We start from the raw sequence: 17,218 nt of genomic DNA, 5'->3' as shown, positions 1-17,218 counted from the left end.
GATTCATCAAAGCACACACTCAATAGTAAGATATATTTTACAAGGATACAAAAAACTCACATGACAGATGAAGGAAATACAGCATTGGTAAGTGATTATCATTTAATGACAGAATTTCCAAAAGTTAAAAGAGCAGCTACAAAGTAAGGATAAAGTTAAAGAGAAAAAAAAGTTGCTTACTACTGAAATTACTGGTAAAATGAAGTAATGATAAACATAATAAATGAATAGTGCCAACTGATAAGCATGCAAGAAGTTTATTTTTCACTTGGTTAGACTATAATAAATTTAGTTTAACGGTAAGCATGCAGTTCAGGCTGCAATATTTGTTACTATGTATATATGATATAATGAATATGCTGCAATGATTAATGAACAGCAAATTTTTGTCAATAAACATTCACTCACATCAATAAAACTGGCATTAATATAATCTGATCCATCCACTCCACGGATTGGTTGTAGGCATACCCTTGTTGATTCATCTAACACAAATAAATAAGCAAAGGAAAATCACTTAGCTATAAAAGTTAGGTAAAATATAATACAAAATATATTTCAATTAATTGCTGAAGAATATTTACTATAGTAACAATAATTTATAAAAATATGAAAGGCATTTATGAAAAATTAATAGATATAATAACACAAAATGTAAAGAATAATGCATTCTCAAATTGAAATCAAATTATTATCTAATAAATAATAATAATAAGCATGCTTATTATTATTATTATATCAGAACTTTAGTATTGATGTAATAAGTTTTTTTTTTCCCACCAGACGTCAGGCCAGGTTTTAATGGTTGACCAAATCAACATAACTTTAGCTTACCATGTAGATTGTAGTGCAGCTTGTTTCTTTGTATATATATATTTATACTCCAGATGATGATGACCTAACTGTGATGGTTGAAATATCGAGTGATTATTTTTGTTTATATTAAACTGAAGTTTTACTCTAACACAATAGTTGTCTCCATAATTTTTATAATGAAGAACTATATTTCTTGTCTTACAGATGTCTGAAGACAAGAAATGGCAACTTTTTTTTTTTGTCATAATTATAGGATTCAATATATAGGATCTCCAAAAATTTGGTTGAAATTTTGAACAATTGAGCCTCTGAAATGAAAAATGCTAGAACTATGAAACAAACTGCATGCTTTTGGTTATACAACATACCTTTTGTTCAGTACAAGTTGTAGTATCACAGGAGTTCAATGTGTTATGCCTGAATTACATAGACAATGCCCTGTATATGTAGATGTTAATTCTTCTGAAATGATTGAGCATGTAATCACCTTAGCAATGATCTATACCTGAAATTTCTTTGTGGTTTGTTCAGAAGAAGCCAACATGCTGCATATGTCCTTGACACAGGGAAAAAAAAAATTGCTGAAGTCAAATCGGGAGACATGCAGGTTAAGGGAACCATAACACACAGCATACTCCTTTCCTGTGAAATCTATCACTATTTCGTACAGATGAGGTGATGTATGCAGTGCTATGTGATTGCCACAAAAAAAAAGAAATCTCGTGAGCATAAAATATCCATAATCTGCCCATCACAGCAACAGTTTTGCACTTCTAGTTCTCTTCAATTTGGAGATGTCAGTGCTTAAAATTGTGAAAAAATTCTGGGATACCATGTATGAACTGAAATTTATTAGTGATATTACCAACACACCTCCAGAGTCAATGCTCACTACAGAAAGTCCCATTCAAACAACAATATGTCCATCATACTGTATCTTAAATTCATACTTATAAATTTAAGATACAAATTGCCCATCTAATTTCACTGTTCAACCAATTCACTTCCACTTATTTATCTGCCTGACTCTCAGTATATAGTTATATGTTGCCACTGTCAAATGGTTTCACCATTTGACATAATCCACTTTTCTCTCCATGCAGCTTATCGTTCCATGATAATGAGAAAAGTTGGATACACAGACTTCCATAATCACCTGCTGTATAATTATACATAAAATCCCTTTCAAGTGACATTTCCAAAGCTTGGCTAGCAACCATTCTCATCAACCAATTGTACTGTTGATACTTCTTTCACAAATGTATCCTTAGAGATAAAATGAAGTTTACATTTGCTGACAATATATTCATCACCCCATTATGTCAATGAACTGATGAATATATTAGACAAAGTACATGATACATATACAGAGTAACATTTAGATTTTTCAAAGGCCTTTACTAGATTGCCACAAATATTGTTATTAAATGTGAATGAATGGGATCAGATAACAGAATTAGATAGGAGATCAGATGTCTGGTCTATCTGACAGGCATCAGCAAGTTGTGTATGGGGGGGGGGATCTCCTAAAAGAATCAAGTCACTAGTGATGAGTTGTGTGATAGAAGGGGAGAGGGAGTTATTTATAGGGTGTTATTTGTTTAACTTTTTTCTTAAGATATTGGGAGAAATCTGAATAGGAGATATGCAGAGGTTTAAAGATGGTGTAAAACTGGGATAAGCTATGAGTGAAGCAGATGTTATGGCTCTACAAGAGGATGATGCAAGTGGCAAGGTTTGAAATTTGGAAGGCAAGAGTAGGAAGTAGTATATATACTAGGAACAATAAACATCACAAAATTCTACTTTCCAAGCAAAAAATATGCTTGCCCAAGACTTTTTTAAGGATATCCCAATAAGTCAATAACAGTTTCACATAAACTGATCAGTAGAGCTACATGTGTTTTTTAAAGTTAAAACAATAGAAAGTTTTATTTATTTAATAAAAAAAATTCTATTTTGTATGATCTGCAGCTACTCAAAATTCTGCCTTTGGCAGATCTATCCCCCATGCTGGACTCAGGTCCGGATAAAGGAGGCAGGTTGAGCAAAAGGATAATCACCCTTACCCATAAAAATTCACCGATTATGGAAACCGAGAGTCCAAGTAAGCCAGCATACCAGGTGTCAGCCTGTAGGATTCCTAATGACTACTATTTAAGTTGGCAAAAGGATAATGCATGGATGAAGTTTCAAGGGCAAAGCCTTCAGGAACCTTTGAAACATATGAGGTCACCACTTGCATCTTAATAGAAAACATTAATTGCAACATGGAATGCTGAGTTATGTTTCAAACTGGAAAAACATAAGAGGTTAGTTATTAAGGAAATGGGAAGCAAAAGAATAGATATTTTATGAATAAGTAAACTGAGACAGACAAGCTTTGGAAGACAGAGAATTGTAGATGATATCAAATAGTGTATTCAGGATTGGATGAAAATCACGAAAGATTAGTGGTGCTTATATTTAGTGTAGAGACAAATCATAGACTGTAAAAGCCTGATAAATGGAAGCCCATAAACGATTGAATAATAATGGCTAGATTATATTCAAGACACGCATAGATAGGCTTATGTGTTCGTCACACATGTTCGGTTTCTATAAACCGAATTGGATTTAAACAGTATTGATGCGAACACAGATTGATAAGAAAATAACTATTTATTAACTTTAAAGCTAATATTTCGCTGGCATTATATCCAGCATCTTCAGAGCACACAAACAAAATTTGTTACAAATGCGAGACAATCACAATTCGGTGTAACAGTGGGGCTAGTATAAGTAATTGCAGCATACAACACAAGACCAAAGTCCTAATACGGCGCCATCTAAGTTATAAAAAAAAAAAAGCAGTCCAAAGTTTCGAAAAAAATACAGTATTCCTTGAAAGTTTTGAAAAAAATAAAATTAAAATAAATAAATATTAATTTGGTCTTAGGATGACTGTCTCCCAAATCTTTGGTAGATTTATACAGCCATATTTGTTAAGGTTTGGAGTATGTTTTAAGTCTTCTGTTGATTCCAGGAACAACCTCTCTGACTTGTAGAAGCTTCTGTGCAGTACTTTTGCTTTTTTTCCAATTGATCCTGCATGCTGGGGTATCCGAAGCATGGTCTGTCAGACCTGACTTGCCATAGCAAAAGTGCCGGTTATATTTTTTGTGTTCACTGAGGCGGATGTCCACAGTTCTTCCTGTCTGTCTATAGTAGACACGATGACAAGAACAGGGCACTTCATAGACTCCTGGATGTGATAAAGGAGTGAATCTGTCCTTAGGTGAACGGGAGAGAGTTGCCAATTTCACATAAGGTTTAAATACGGTGTGCAGTTGGTGTTTGTTAAGCACCTAGATATCTTTTCAGATGTGCCTTTAATACGGGATGGTGAAAGTTTTTTGTAGTCTTATGTAGTAGATAGCAGGGGGGATTTCTGGGTAGCATTTAGTATTTTATCTATCTTATGGGGATTATAGCCATTGGTTAGGAAGGTGTGGTGCAGGTGAGAAAGTTCAGCAGTGAGAGCAATGTCATTGGAACAGATTGCTCTAGCTCTATGGGTTACTGTTTTTAAGATACCATATTGTTCAAAAGGGTGATGGTGTGATTGTTTGTGTAAATATTTCCCTGTATGTGTGGGTTTTCTATAAACCGAAAATGATAAGGAACCTTCTGGAAGACGTGTGATCAGTGTGTCCAAGAAGGGCAGGCCGTCATTGGCTTCTAGTTCCATTGTAAAGTGGATTTTAAGGTGCTGGCTATTTAGATGCACTAAAAATGTATTCAATGTGTCTGGGCCATGTGGCCAAATAGTAAACTTTGTTTGTGTGCTCTGAAGATGCTTGATATAATGCCAGCAAAATATTAGCTTTTAAGTTAATAAATAGTTACTTTCTTATCAATCTGTGTTCGCATAAATACCGTTTAAATCCAATTCAACATATATTCAAGACAGATGAAATTAATCATAATGGCTATGCAGCAACAAATGAGAAAGATCTTGAAGAGAAGGAGACATTTTATGATAAGTTACAGAGATCTATAGAACAAGTACTGAAGCATGGCACAATTATTCTTATGGGTAACATGAATGATGAAGTTGGCAAAAGAAATAATGAAGATGTATAATAATGCCATGAGTATTAGGAACAAGAAGGAAGAATTTTTGGCCTTGATTGGCTCTTCCTGGCCACAGGTTATTGGCATTAGTGAAACATGGCTGACGGAAGATGATATAGTTAGTGGGATAGAATGTGTAGGTTATAGTGTGTTTAGGAGGGACAGAGAGAATAAAATGGGGGAGGGGTGTTATTGATGATTGCTGATGAACTGCAGCCAAGGAGAATTGAAGTTGTATTGCAGGATAGTGAAAGGAACTCATTTGAGGCTATTTGGTGTGAGATTGGCAGAATAAAATATACAGTTGGGTGCTGCTATAGACCAGGTGATGGAATAGATGGTGGAGATAGTATGCATACTCAAATTGATGAAATGAGTGGGAGGAGGGTAATTATTATGGGGGATTTCAACTATGGTAACATTGATTGGAAGGAGGAGAGGACACATGTGAGGAAGGAAATGGATTTTATTCAATTATTAAGGGATAACTATCTGAGACAGCATGTAATTGAAAATACTAGGGGTGTGAGAGTACTTGACCTGGTAATAGTATCTCACAATTTGACAGTAATGAATATGACCATATTGCCACTGGGAGGTGGCTAAAGGTGTGGAATTTTTGAATAAGACAGGTTATATGTGGAATTACCGTGCTGGCAAGTTTGACAAGCTTAGGAGATTGCTTGGATCAGTGCCATGGCATGTGCAACTGCAAGAGCTGGACGTTGATAGTGCATGGGAAGTGGTCAAGGAGCATTTACAGGAGGTTATGGCTGATTGTATACCTAAGGTCCGAATAGTAAAACAAGTAGGGGTTAAATGGATGAATAACACCATTAAGCTTGAGCTGCAAAAAAAGAAACAACTGTGGAGGGAATTTAAAGAAAGGGGTGACCTGCAGGCACACGAACGGTATAAAGTGCAGGCCAGAAGAGTAACGAGTGGGGTAAAAACAGCAAAAGCCGATTATGAAAGGAAACTAGCTATGCAAGCAAAATAGAATCCCAAACATTTCTTTCAATATGCTGCAAGCAAGGAAAAAACTGTACATGGCAAAATGATTTTAAGAAATGACGATGGTAAGGAGGTCACTGAACCAGTCGATATAGTGGAGTTACTGAGTGCACACTTTGCAAAAGTATATCATCCAGGTGGTGACATTGAAAAAATGAAGGAACCATTAGTTTATATGGGAATTGTGATAAATGAAGTGGAGGTGAATAGTCTATTACAGAACCTTAATGTGAATACATCTGTGGGATTGGATGGTATACCAGCACGGGTCTTGTGTGAAGCGGCTAAGGAATTATCAATGCCCTTGACCATGTTGTTTAATCTGAGTCTCGAGTCTGGTTTAGTCTCGAAGGCGTGGAAAGAGGGGAAAATAGTTTCACTGCATAAAGGAGGATCCAAGACTATGGTGGCAAATTACCGACCAATCAGCATATCAGGAGTCATTGTCAAGGTCTTGGAGAAAGTAGTGAAGGGGAAAAATACAGGAATGGATTGATGAAAATGAGATACTGTACAGGGGACAGCATGGCTTTGTGAAGGGTAGATCATGCCTCAGTAACTTGCTCAAGTTTTATAACAAGGTGACAACAGAACTGGATAAGGGAAACGGGTTTACGGTGATACTGCTGGACCTGGCAAAAGCGTTTGACAGGATACCACATGGAATTCTAATCCGTACGCTACAACATATGGGAATGGATATAGGGTTGGTGAGATGGATAGGTGGGTGGTTGATGGAGAGATATCAAAGAGTAGTTTATTCAGGAGTAGAGTCCAAAAGACGGCCTGTGACTAGTGGTGTGCCGCAGGGTTGGTTCTATTCTTGGACCACTGCTGTTTAATCTGTTCATTAACGATATAGGGAAGGATCTAAGTGGAACAATTCATTTGTTCGCTGACGATGCAAAGTTGGGTAGGGCAATAGTGAATGCAGAAGATGTCAAAGTCTTGCAGGATGACTTAGATAGATTGGAGTTCTGGGTTAAGGAGAATGGATGTCAATTTAATATGACAAAATGTAAGGTTATGCATTTTGGGGTGAAAAGATTAGCAGCAGTATACCACATTGGTGGAACTGTACTCCAAGAGATTGATGAGGCCAGGGACTTGGGAGTGTTGGTGGATAGGGAGATGAAGTTTAGGGGGCACATTGCAAAAATAGCTAAAACAGCTCATCAACTCACTTGGTTGTTGAAAAATACCTTGCCGAGCAGAGACAAGCAAGTTATTGTACCTCTTTACCAAGCCCTGATAAGACCTCATCTGGACTACTGTGCCCAGATTTGGTCACCTCGGTTCCTTCTTGATGGGGAGGAGGTTGAAAGGATCCAGAGGCGAGTGACTAAGATGATAGCAGGTCTATGGAATGAACCATATGAGAACAGGTTGAAGATTTGTGGGTTGCAGAAACTAGTTGATAGGCAGAAAAGGGGAGATATGATTGAGACATTCAAATTGCTAAAAGGATTCTATAAGATTAATTCAGAGGATATTTTTGAGATCAGGACTGGTGGTGGGAGAACTAGGGGACACCTATGGAAGCTGGGCAAGAGTGTGGTTAGCAGGGGTGTTAGAGCTGGGTTCTTTACTATTAGAGTGGTAAATGAGTGGAATAAGATGCCAGAGTCTGTTGTGGGTGCTATGACAGTGAGCAAGTTCAAGGCAAGGTATGATAGATACTGCGAGAATGTCAAATAGTTGTGTGGGCATGGAGTTTAGGGCCTCCCTCGATGAGTCTAAGGACTCCCTGGAGTAGCCCGAAATAATAATAATAATAAAATAAAAAAGATGGGAGAGTAGTAGGTAATGAAGCATATGGCCCAAGAAATGAGAATGTTGATCAACTGGTAGTATTTTGTTAAATGAATAATCTTTGATAGGAGGAAGATTATTTAAACAGTTGAACGGTCGTGCTATCGGGGAGCTCCTGAGAGATTTGTGTTTTTTGCTGATTTATTGGTGTTTTGGATTCAATTTAATGGACTTAAGTGTTTAATTTTGGTATATTATTAGAGCTTTATTAACGTGGTTAGTGCACTAAAGTGTTTTATAACATAATCTATGTCGGAAGTCGCCGCTAGATGAATTCGTAATGAGTAGTGTTCGTGCAAGCTCCAGATAAGATAAGTATCATTTTCAGTTATCGATACAAATTACTTAATATTGTGTAGTTTTGTTTTATTTGCCTTGCGTATTTTAGTGCGTCTATTTTTGGTGTGTTATAACGTTTAATTTGACAAAACACGTTACGGATAAATATGGCACCTGTGCGTAGGAAAATGGCGGCCAGTAATGAAGGTTCGCCATCGTTATCAAAGAACGGTAGCATAAAAGAAATGAGTCAGTGTACTAGCTGTGAAATGTACGCTTTGCGGAGTGCGGTCGGAGTGTGGTTAGATGATGATAAAGGATTGAATGTGTTAGAAAATGTAGGGAGAATGTGGAATTGAAGCGTATTTCGGATCGTGAGTGTGATATTTTTGTCAACCTTCAAAATGAAGGAAATAGGGATATGACAAGAAACGGCAAAGTTGTACATGAAAATTGTGAGAGTGTGAATGTAGAAAGTGTGAATGATAGTATAAATGGTTTCTCAGAGAACAAAAAAGATGAGATAGATACATTGAGTGAGATCGCGTTGTTGAATAATGCGATAGAAAGAGCAAAACAGCAGCTAGAGTGCATGAACAAAAGTAGACTGAATGAACCAACCAATAATAAAAGGTATGACAGGAAAAATAGACGTATGAATGTGAACATGAACAAAATGAAGGATAGAGTGCTGTATGGAGACTCGTTAGTACGAGGTGTGTTAGTAGAGGATTTGACAAAATCGTACCAACCTGGTGCGACCATAAAGGACGTAACTGCATCTATTAGAGAGCAAAAGGAAAGGGTGAAAGAAATGATTGTTGTGGCAGGTACGAATGATTTGAAAGGAGATAAAATGGAAATGATAGAAGACCTGAATGAATTGTTTGAGGTAGCAAAAGAAAAGAGTGAGAGAGTTAGAATGATTAGTCTTTTGCCAAGGTATGACAGTGAAATGTTTAAAAGGAGGGCTATAATTGCAAATGACTTTATGCGTGGGTTATGTATGACGAGTGGTGTGGAATTTGTGGATGTGTGGAGTGAGTTTGATGGGCGAAAGGATCTGTATAAGATGGATGGCTTGCATTTGAATGGTTACGGTGTAAGAAGACTTGAGAAAGTGTTGCTGAATGTAGTGGATGTGCAAATTCAGGGAAACTAGATTTGTTAGGGGGGGGGGGGGTAGAGATACAGTCCTTATGGAGGCAGTTGAATGTAAGAATGAATATAATATGCCAGAGCAAATAAGGACAACAAATCAGAGTGGGATAGTTAATATAAGGCATCAAGGTAGGGTTGGGGCTAATGGGGGTCTTAAATTCATGTACACTAATACTAGGAGTATTAGGAACAAGAAGGAAGAGTTTTTGGCCATGGTTGGCACTTCCAGACCACAGGTTATAGGTATTAGTGAAACATGGCTGACTGTAGATGATATAACTAGTGGGATTGAATGTGATGGGTATAGTGTGTTCAGGAATGACAGAGAGAATAAAATGGGGGGAGGAGTATTGTTGATGATAGCTGATGAGCTCCAGCCAAGGAGAATAGAAGTTGAATTGCAGGATAGAGAAAAGAGCACATTTGAGGCCATTTGGTGTGAGATTGTGGCTAGCAGAACTAAATATACAATTGGGTGCTGCTATAGACCAGGTGATGGAAAAGATGGTGGTGACAGTATGCACAAGCAAATAGAAGAAATGGGTGGAAGGAGGGTGATTATTATGGGAGATTTCAACTATGGTCGCATTGATTGGAGTGAGGAGAGGACACATGGGAGGAAGGAACTGGATTTTATGCGGTTATTAAGGGATAACTATCTGCGACAGCATGTAATGGAAAATACTAGGGGTCAGAGAGTGCTTGACCTAGTAATTACATCTGAGGATTTGGCTGTAACAAATATGACCACATTGCCACCAATCGGTGAGAGTGATCATAGGGTCTTAACTTGGGAGGTGGCTAAAGGTGTAGAATTTTCAATTAAGACAGGGTACATGTGGAATTATCGGGCGGGAAAGTATGACAAGCTTAGGAGTTTGATTGGTTCAGTGCCATGGCATGTACAACTGCAAGGACTAGAAGTTGATAGTGCATGGGAGGTAGTTAAGAAGTGCTTGCATGAAGCAATGGCTGACTGTATACCTAGAGTCCGAATAATAAATCAAGTAGGGGTTAAATGGATGAATAACACCATTAAGCTTGAGTTGCAAAAAAAGAAACAACTATGGAGGGAATTTAAGGAGAAGGGTGACCGGCAGGCACATGAACGGTATAAAGCGCAGGCCAGAAGGGTGACGAGTGTGGTAAGAAAAGCAAAAAAGGATTACGAAAGAACATTGGCCATGCAGGCTAAAGTGAATCCTAAACAGTTTTTTAGATATGTAGCAAGTAAAAGGAAAAATGTACATGGCAGATTGATTTTAAAGAATGCCGATGGTAGGGAGGTAACTGAATCAGTTGAGATAGTTGAGTTACTGAGTGAGCATTTTGCAAAAGTATATCATCAAGGTGGTGACATTGCAGAAACGAATAAACCAGTAGATTATACGGGAATTGTGGTGAATGAAGTGGAGGTGAGTAGTCTATTGCATAACCTCAATGTCAATACATCTGTGGGATTGGATGGTATACCAGCTCGTGTTGTACGAGAAGCAGCTAAAGAATTGTCAGTACCCTTGACCATTTTGTTTAATTTGAGTCTCGGGTCTGGGTTAGTCCCGAGCGGGTGGAAAGAGGGGAAAATAGTTCCACTGCATAAAGGTGGTTCCAAGACTGCTGTTGTAAATTACCGACCGATTAGCATATCAGGAATCATTGTAAAGGTCTTAGAGAAAATAGTCAAAAGGAAAATACAAGATTGGATTGAAGAAAATGGGATACTGTATCGGGTACAGCATGGTTTTGTGAAGGGTAGGTCATGCCTCAGTAACTTGCTCACGTATTATAACACAGTGACGGCTGAACTGGATAAGGGTAATGGGTTTACGGTGATTCTACTGGACCTTGCCAAGGCCTTTGACAGGATTCCACATGGAATTCTAATCAGTAAATTGCAGCATATGGGAATGGACATAGGGTTGGTGAGATGGATAGGAGGGTGGTTGACGGAGAGATATCAGAGAGTGGTTTACTCGGGAGTAGAGTCCACAAGACGGCCTGTGACTAGTGGTGTGCCACAAGGATCTGTTCTTGGACCAATGCTGTTTAATTTGTTCATAAATGATATAGGAAATGATCTGAGAGGAACAGTTCATTTGTTTGCGGATGATGCGAAGTTGGGTAGGGCAATAGTGAATGCAGATGACGTCAAAATTTTGCAGGATGATTTGGATAGATTGGAGGTCTGGGCTAAGGAGAATGGATGTCAGTTTAATGTGGCAAAATGTAAGGTTATGCATTTTGGGGTGAAAAGATTGGAGGCAGTTTACTGCATTGGTGGAACCCTGCTCCAGGAAATTGATGAGGCACGAGATTTAGGAGTGTTGGTGGATAGGGAATTGAAATTTAGGGGACACATTGCAAAAGTGACCAAAACAGCTCATCAAATCACTTGGTTGCTGAAGAATACGTTGACAAGCAGAGACAAGCAGGTTATTGTTCCTCTCTATCGAGCCTTGATAAGACCCCATCTAGACTACTGTGCTCAGATTTGGTCACCTAGGTTTCTTCTTGATGGGGAGGATGTGGAGAGGATCCAGAGGCGAGTGACCAAGATGATAGCAGGTCTGTGGAATGAACCGTATGAGAACAGGTTGAGGATTTGTGGGTTGCAAAAATTGGTTGATAGGCGGAGGAGGGGAGATATGATTGAGACATTCAAATTACTGAAGGGTTTCTATAAAATTAATTCAGAAGATATTTTTGAGAACAGGGCTGGTTGTGGGAGGACTAGGGGACATCCATGGAAACTGGGCAAAAGTGTGGTTAGTAAAGGTGTTAGAGCTGGGTTCTTTACTTTTAGAGTAGTGAATGAGTGGAATGCGCTCCCTGAGTCTGTAGTGGATGCTGTGACAGTGAATGAGTTTAAGGCGAGGTATGATAGCTACTGTATGAATGTCAGATAGTTGTGATGAATATGATTTGGGGCCTCCCTCGATGAGTCTAATGACTCCCTGGAGTTGCCCGTAATAATAGTAATAGTAATATTGCAATCAAAGTTAATTTTACTCTTAGATGTTAAAGTAAGGCAAGATGCTTTCATATTTATGAACACAAAACACACGTGTTGAAATGCTAAATGATAACTCTCACTGCTGTAGAAAGGTCTAAACCATGCCACATTTCAACATGCATGTGTTTTGTGTCCCTAAATTCATAAATATGAATGCTGATTACCATGTAACCTTAAAAGAAATAAGGCAAGAAGCTGATGTAAGATCTGATATTAAAACTGCATGGATTTCCAATTTTTCAATTCCAGCTTCTCATTTTCGAATATTTTCATATTGGAAAATGAGACACTAGAAAGTGAGAAAGAAGAAAGCTCAGAAATTTTAAAAGATATATCAGGAGGATATATAAGGGTGCTAAGAAGGGGGAAGGACAAAGATTGGTTATCAGGCAAGACTTGGAAACTCATTGAAGAAATGTATGAAATTAAAATTATGTTTGAAAATGTTAAATTCTCAGAGAAAAAAAGAAATTCATTTGAGCAATTATAGAGAGAAAGATAAATTAGTTAAAAGATCTGCAAGAGATGATAAAAAGAATTACGTGGACATGGACTGTGGGAAGAAGAAGCACAAAAAGCTGCAGCAGCATTATGACACACACTGGAAAACTGTACAAGTTGACAAGGAAAATATGCTCTGAAGAAAAGAAGCAAGTAAATGATATAAGGGCTAAAGACTGTTTGCTGTTAAAAGAAGAGGATTAGATTGTCAGAGGATGGAAAGAACACTTTGATGAGATTTCAAATGTAGAACAAAAATATAACTGACATGATTAGAAGTTCAATAATGAAAGAACCTCATATAAGCATAGAGTTACATATTATGTTAGAGCCAGTGTCTAAACATGAAATAATAGATGTAATAGAGAAGATAAAATGATGATAACATGGCAATAGAAATGCTTAAGACAACTAAAGAGACTACTGCTGATAAACTGCAACTGATTTTTAACAATATGCTGGAGACAGAAAATACACCTAAACATTGGAAAAGAAGCAATGATAATTATAATACAAAAGAAAGGAGATCTCAGAAATTGGAGAGAAATTAGTCTACTGTCAGTACCTGAAAAGGTTTCCGTAAATATTGATAAATAGGATTAAAAGTGAAGTAGAAAAGATATTAAAGAATTGTGACATAATCAACAAGAAGATACTTCAATATTTTGTTCATACATCACAACTAGATGCTGATAACACCGAGAAGGAAATCTTGCAAGGAAAAGCAGAGAAAACACAAGAATGGAAGACCAAGATGGATAGATCAAATCCAAAGGATCTCAAGGCTTTCTTTGGAAGAAGCAACTGCCATGGCAAGAGATAGAAGTAGATGGAGAAACATTGTTGCCAAGGTCACGAGTACTCAGGCATGAGGAGATCGATGAAGAAGAAGATTGTAAATAGAAATGGACAAAATAACATATCGTTTTAACCACTAGAGGGTGCTCTTTCCAGTAAGCACAAGCATGTTGTGACAGCTTCATTAGATCTTGAGTAGATGCTATTTTGGTATCTACTAGCTCAATGTCAGGACCTTGTATCAAAAATTTGAAATGGATTAAGTATACAAGAATGACTGTCTATGATAAACAAGTTTTTGGCAGTTTGTATCATTTTGAGATGGTAGGGATCAAATAGAAGGCTAACCATGAGCAGGAAAGCCTATCTCAGTTCATACTGATGAAAATGTAAAAAAAAGTTCATGAGTTCACCAACACTGATCATTGCTTGGATGGTTGTGTAGATATTAAATATTAGAAAAGAAGCAGCACTTGAAATTTTGCTGGAAAATTTAGGGAAAAGAAAGATTTGTTCATGATTTGTATTGTATTCTTTGACTGCAAGAATAAGCAACAACAGTAAGCAGCAACAGCATCTTGTTGCTTACTGTCAGAATTTCATAGAAATGGTTGATGACTAAGATTGTACCATTTAAGACAGAATTGTGACTGGTGATGAATCACTGTGCTTCAATTATGACACAGAACCAAAAATGACAAAGCATGGAATGGTGATCACCGATGTCTCCAAGATAGCTACAGAAGCCTCGAGTTAAAACAATGTTGATTGTTTTCTTCAATGTTTGCAGAACTCTCCACGTGAAATTTATTTTGGGCAGCCAAACAATTAAAAGTCTGTACTATACTGGTGTCATGTAATGTCTGAATCACTGCATGGGATTGAAATGAGTGAGAAGGGAGCAGTACTAAATGAACAGCTTATTACATGAAAATGTGCCTGCACATTGTGCATTAAATGTGAAACAGTTTCTTGCCTCCCAATCTCCCACATTGCTCAAACAAGTTTAATGTTATGAAATTTAAATTAAAACTGAACACGTTTGTTTCCAAAATTGAAAATGGAAAATCTGTATGAATGATGAAAACATTGTAATGAATTAAGGGGTGATTATGCTGAAAATAACAAAATGATTAATCTTCCCATAGTTGCAATTTATTTTTATATGTATTGGCTAATGGGATGGTATTCACTTGTTAAGAGCCTCTTCTATTTCAAGCATTCTATAGTGAAAATTACTTCACTCCTTTTGTATTAATAATATCTTAACCCATTAACTGATAGCTTTGGGATAATTTACATCACCAAATGCAAAAATAATCATTTCAAAAAGATTACAATGAATCAAAAATGCATTTTGGCTATACTGATAAACACTTTTCCTTGGTTTTTGTTGATGGTGTTTTAGTATGGGTTTTATAAATATAATTTAAATAAGAAAAACTAATTAAAAAAGTATAAAAACACAGAAATGCTATATAATAAATTCAGCATAAAAAGAAATCAATCATATAAAAACAAATAAAAAATAAATCAACAAAAAATAATAATAAATAATACTAATCAAAATAAAAATTTAATTAAAAAAAAAATAAAAATATTGGTTCAAAGTATACTGAAAATATGAATAATAATTAAATATTTCCAAAAACATAAATTTAATAAAATTAGAAATATAGATTGTTTAAGTTAAGGGATATTACATCCCATATTGTTTCTTAGCTGAATAAGAAACTCAAAAGAGTTTCATGCCGAATATAGAAATTATATAAAGTTCGGCGATTCCAAGCGTAAGCAAATACCTAGATAGCAGCAACTGACCCTTAAGGTAGTGCAAGCTGAGGCAACTCATAGCAAAGGTGGAGCAAGCTCCGATCACTATTCTTGATATTTATCCATAATGTGAACTTAGCTCCTAGGAGCTGTATTACTGTTCTACATTATGAGAGGTCACTACCAAGTCCGGTTTCAACCTTCATTGAGGTCTCATCAGTGAGTAGGTAGACCTAATTAATACCAAGTTTGTAGCGAACAGAACTTACACCCCTTCTATGAGAATTGCCAAGTGGTGTCCTAATACGAAGAGCCTTTGGCTCTTCATATATTTAGAAATATAGAATTTACTATAGTTAATTTCATTTCAGCTCAATTGATTTAATTTCATTCCTTTTATAAGCACAAAACTTGTTTGGTGACTTATAAAATTGAGATTAAACATAGGTCAGCTTATCTAGCTCATTTGATATTATAAGTTATAATGCAAATTGCTTTATATTCTGTTAAGTAAAGAAACAAAATTTATACTTACATGGCAATATGTTCATTAATCGATTTTTAAATTTGTTTACAGGAAGGTTAGCACTGACAAATTTATTGGGCTGAGTTTTCATGGAGGCAAGTTTCTACAGGAATTGAGAGGAAAATATATATAGATAATATCAACATATATACATTTGAACAGATATAGATGTAAAAATAATCATAATTTAAAATTCTGAATATTTTTACGTATGGTTTATGTTAGTATGTTTATTAGTTTTGGTTTCATAACACAAATTGTTGGCATTTGCAATGTGCCTGTTATTGAAATTATTTTGTCAAAGTGATATGTAAAGAAGTTAAAAAATTGATGTACTTATTGGATTTTATATTTGTATTACTTACAGAAATTTTATTATAGTTTAAAATATTAAGTTGTGTTTTGAAGAGACATCCTCGTTACGCTAACGGAAACAGCATGCCAGCCATTATATTTAGTTTCTCGCTTGCCATTTTCAAGGAGTGAGCATGCTCGCTGAGAAGTTTGATGTGTGATTGACAGCTGACAAGAACAGTGTTCGGTATCAGAGTAACGGAGAGTAAACAAGAGAGCGTTCGGAAAGAAATTAGAACTCAGGCCGGCAGATATTTAGATTCGGAGGAACTTAAGTTTTTTAAGTGACAGTCGGAAGAAAAATAAATAGTATATTCCGAAAAAGGAATCGTGGAAATCTATGAAGTTTCGAAGTGGAATAAGTATTGATAAATAAAAGAAAATATTGATATAGATGTTTTAAAAGGAATATTCGAGGAAACGCTAATTGGAAGATTAGTAGTAGATCCCGAAAAGGGAATCATAGAACTGTGAATTTTTTAAAGTGGAAGAGTTAAGACTGTCAATAAGCATTAGTGAATAAAAGAAGAAGTTGCTATTTATGTTCTAAAGGAATGTTCAAGAAAACTCTGATTAGGAAGTTTCATCTGTCTCAAGGATGCCGGATCTAACTATTATTTTTACTGAAGAGAAGACAGAATTGAGTCAGGAAGAATTAATGTGTGCTACATGAGTGATGAGAAAGGATCCTGTGAAAATGAAGAATAAAATCATATATCTTTGGAAAAGGTCTTTAGACAAGGGCCTTGAGAAAGAAACTGGCTATGAACATTTTGTCATTGTGAAAACAAAGTGTTCAGTCTAGTCTTAAGTGAAAGTTTATTTTTTAAAAGACCTTGGATCCAATTAAATTTATAGTTAGTTATGTAATATTGTTTGAAGTGTATATATATATATATTGTTTTTATTTTATTAAATGTGTTCATTTTATATTTTGGTCTTGAGTCAGTGATTTTTGGATTCTGAAAGAAATAGTAAAAAAGAGGTCATTGCACCAATCGGAGTGAACCCTTTGTGCAATAAATAAATAAATATATAGGTACACTCGGAAATAA

General features: G+C 36.2%; 1 protein-coding gene across 4 annotated transcripts in view; it reads right to left on the bottom strand.

Moving 5' to 3' along the window:
• LOC150092284 (tyrosine-protein phosphatase Lar-like) overlaps positions 1-17,218 on the bottom strand; it is a 1,042,795-nt gene that overhangs the window by 80,357 nt on the left and 945,220 nt on the right. For all 4 annotated transcript variants that reach the window (XM_090415047.1, XM_090415048.1, XM_090415049.1 and 1 more), the window contains exons 30-31: positions 15,819-15,912; positions 409-485 (exon numbers count right to left, since the gene is read on the bottom strand). In XM_090415047.1, the coding sequence (XP_090271173.1) occupies positions 409-485; positions 15,819-15,912 (171 nt within the window). The remainder of the gene's footprint in view (positions 1-408; positions 486-15,818; positions 15,913-17,218) is intronic.

Source organism: Typopeltis vanoorti, chromosome 26, assembly GCF_054136105.1.
Source record: "Typopeltis vanoorti isolate ZY-2024b chromosome 26, IOZ_Tvanoo_1.0, whole genome shotgun sequence".
NCBI lineage: Eukaryota > Metazoa > Arthropoda > Arachnida > Uropygi > Thelyphonidae > Typopeltis > Typopeltis vanoorti.
The sequence above is the reverse complement of the archived record's forward strand: the minus strand, read 5'-3'. Positions and strand labels throughout refer to the sequence as shown.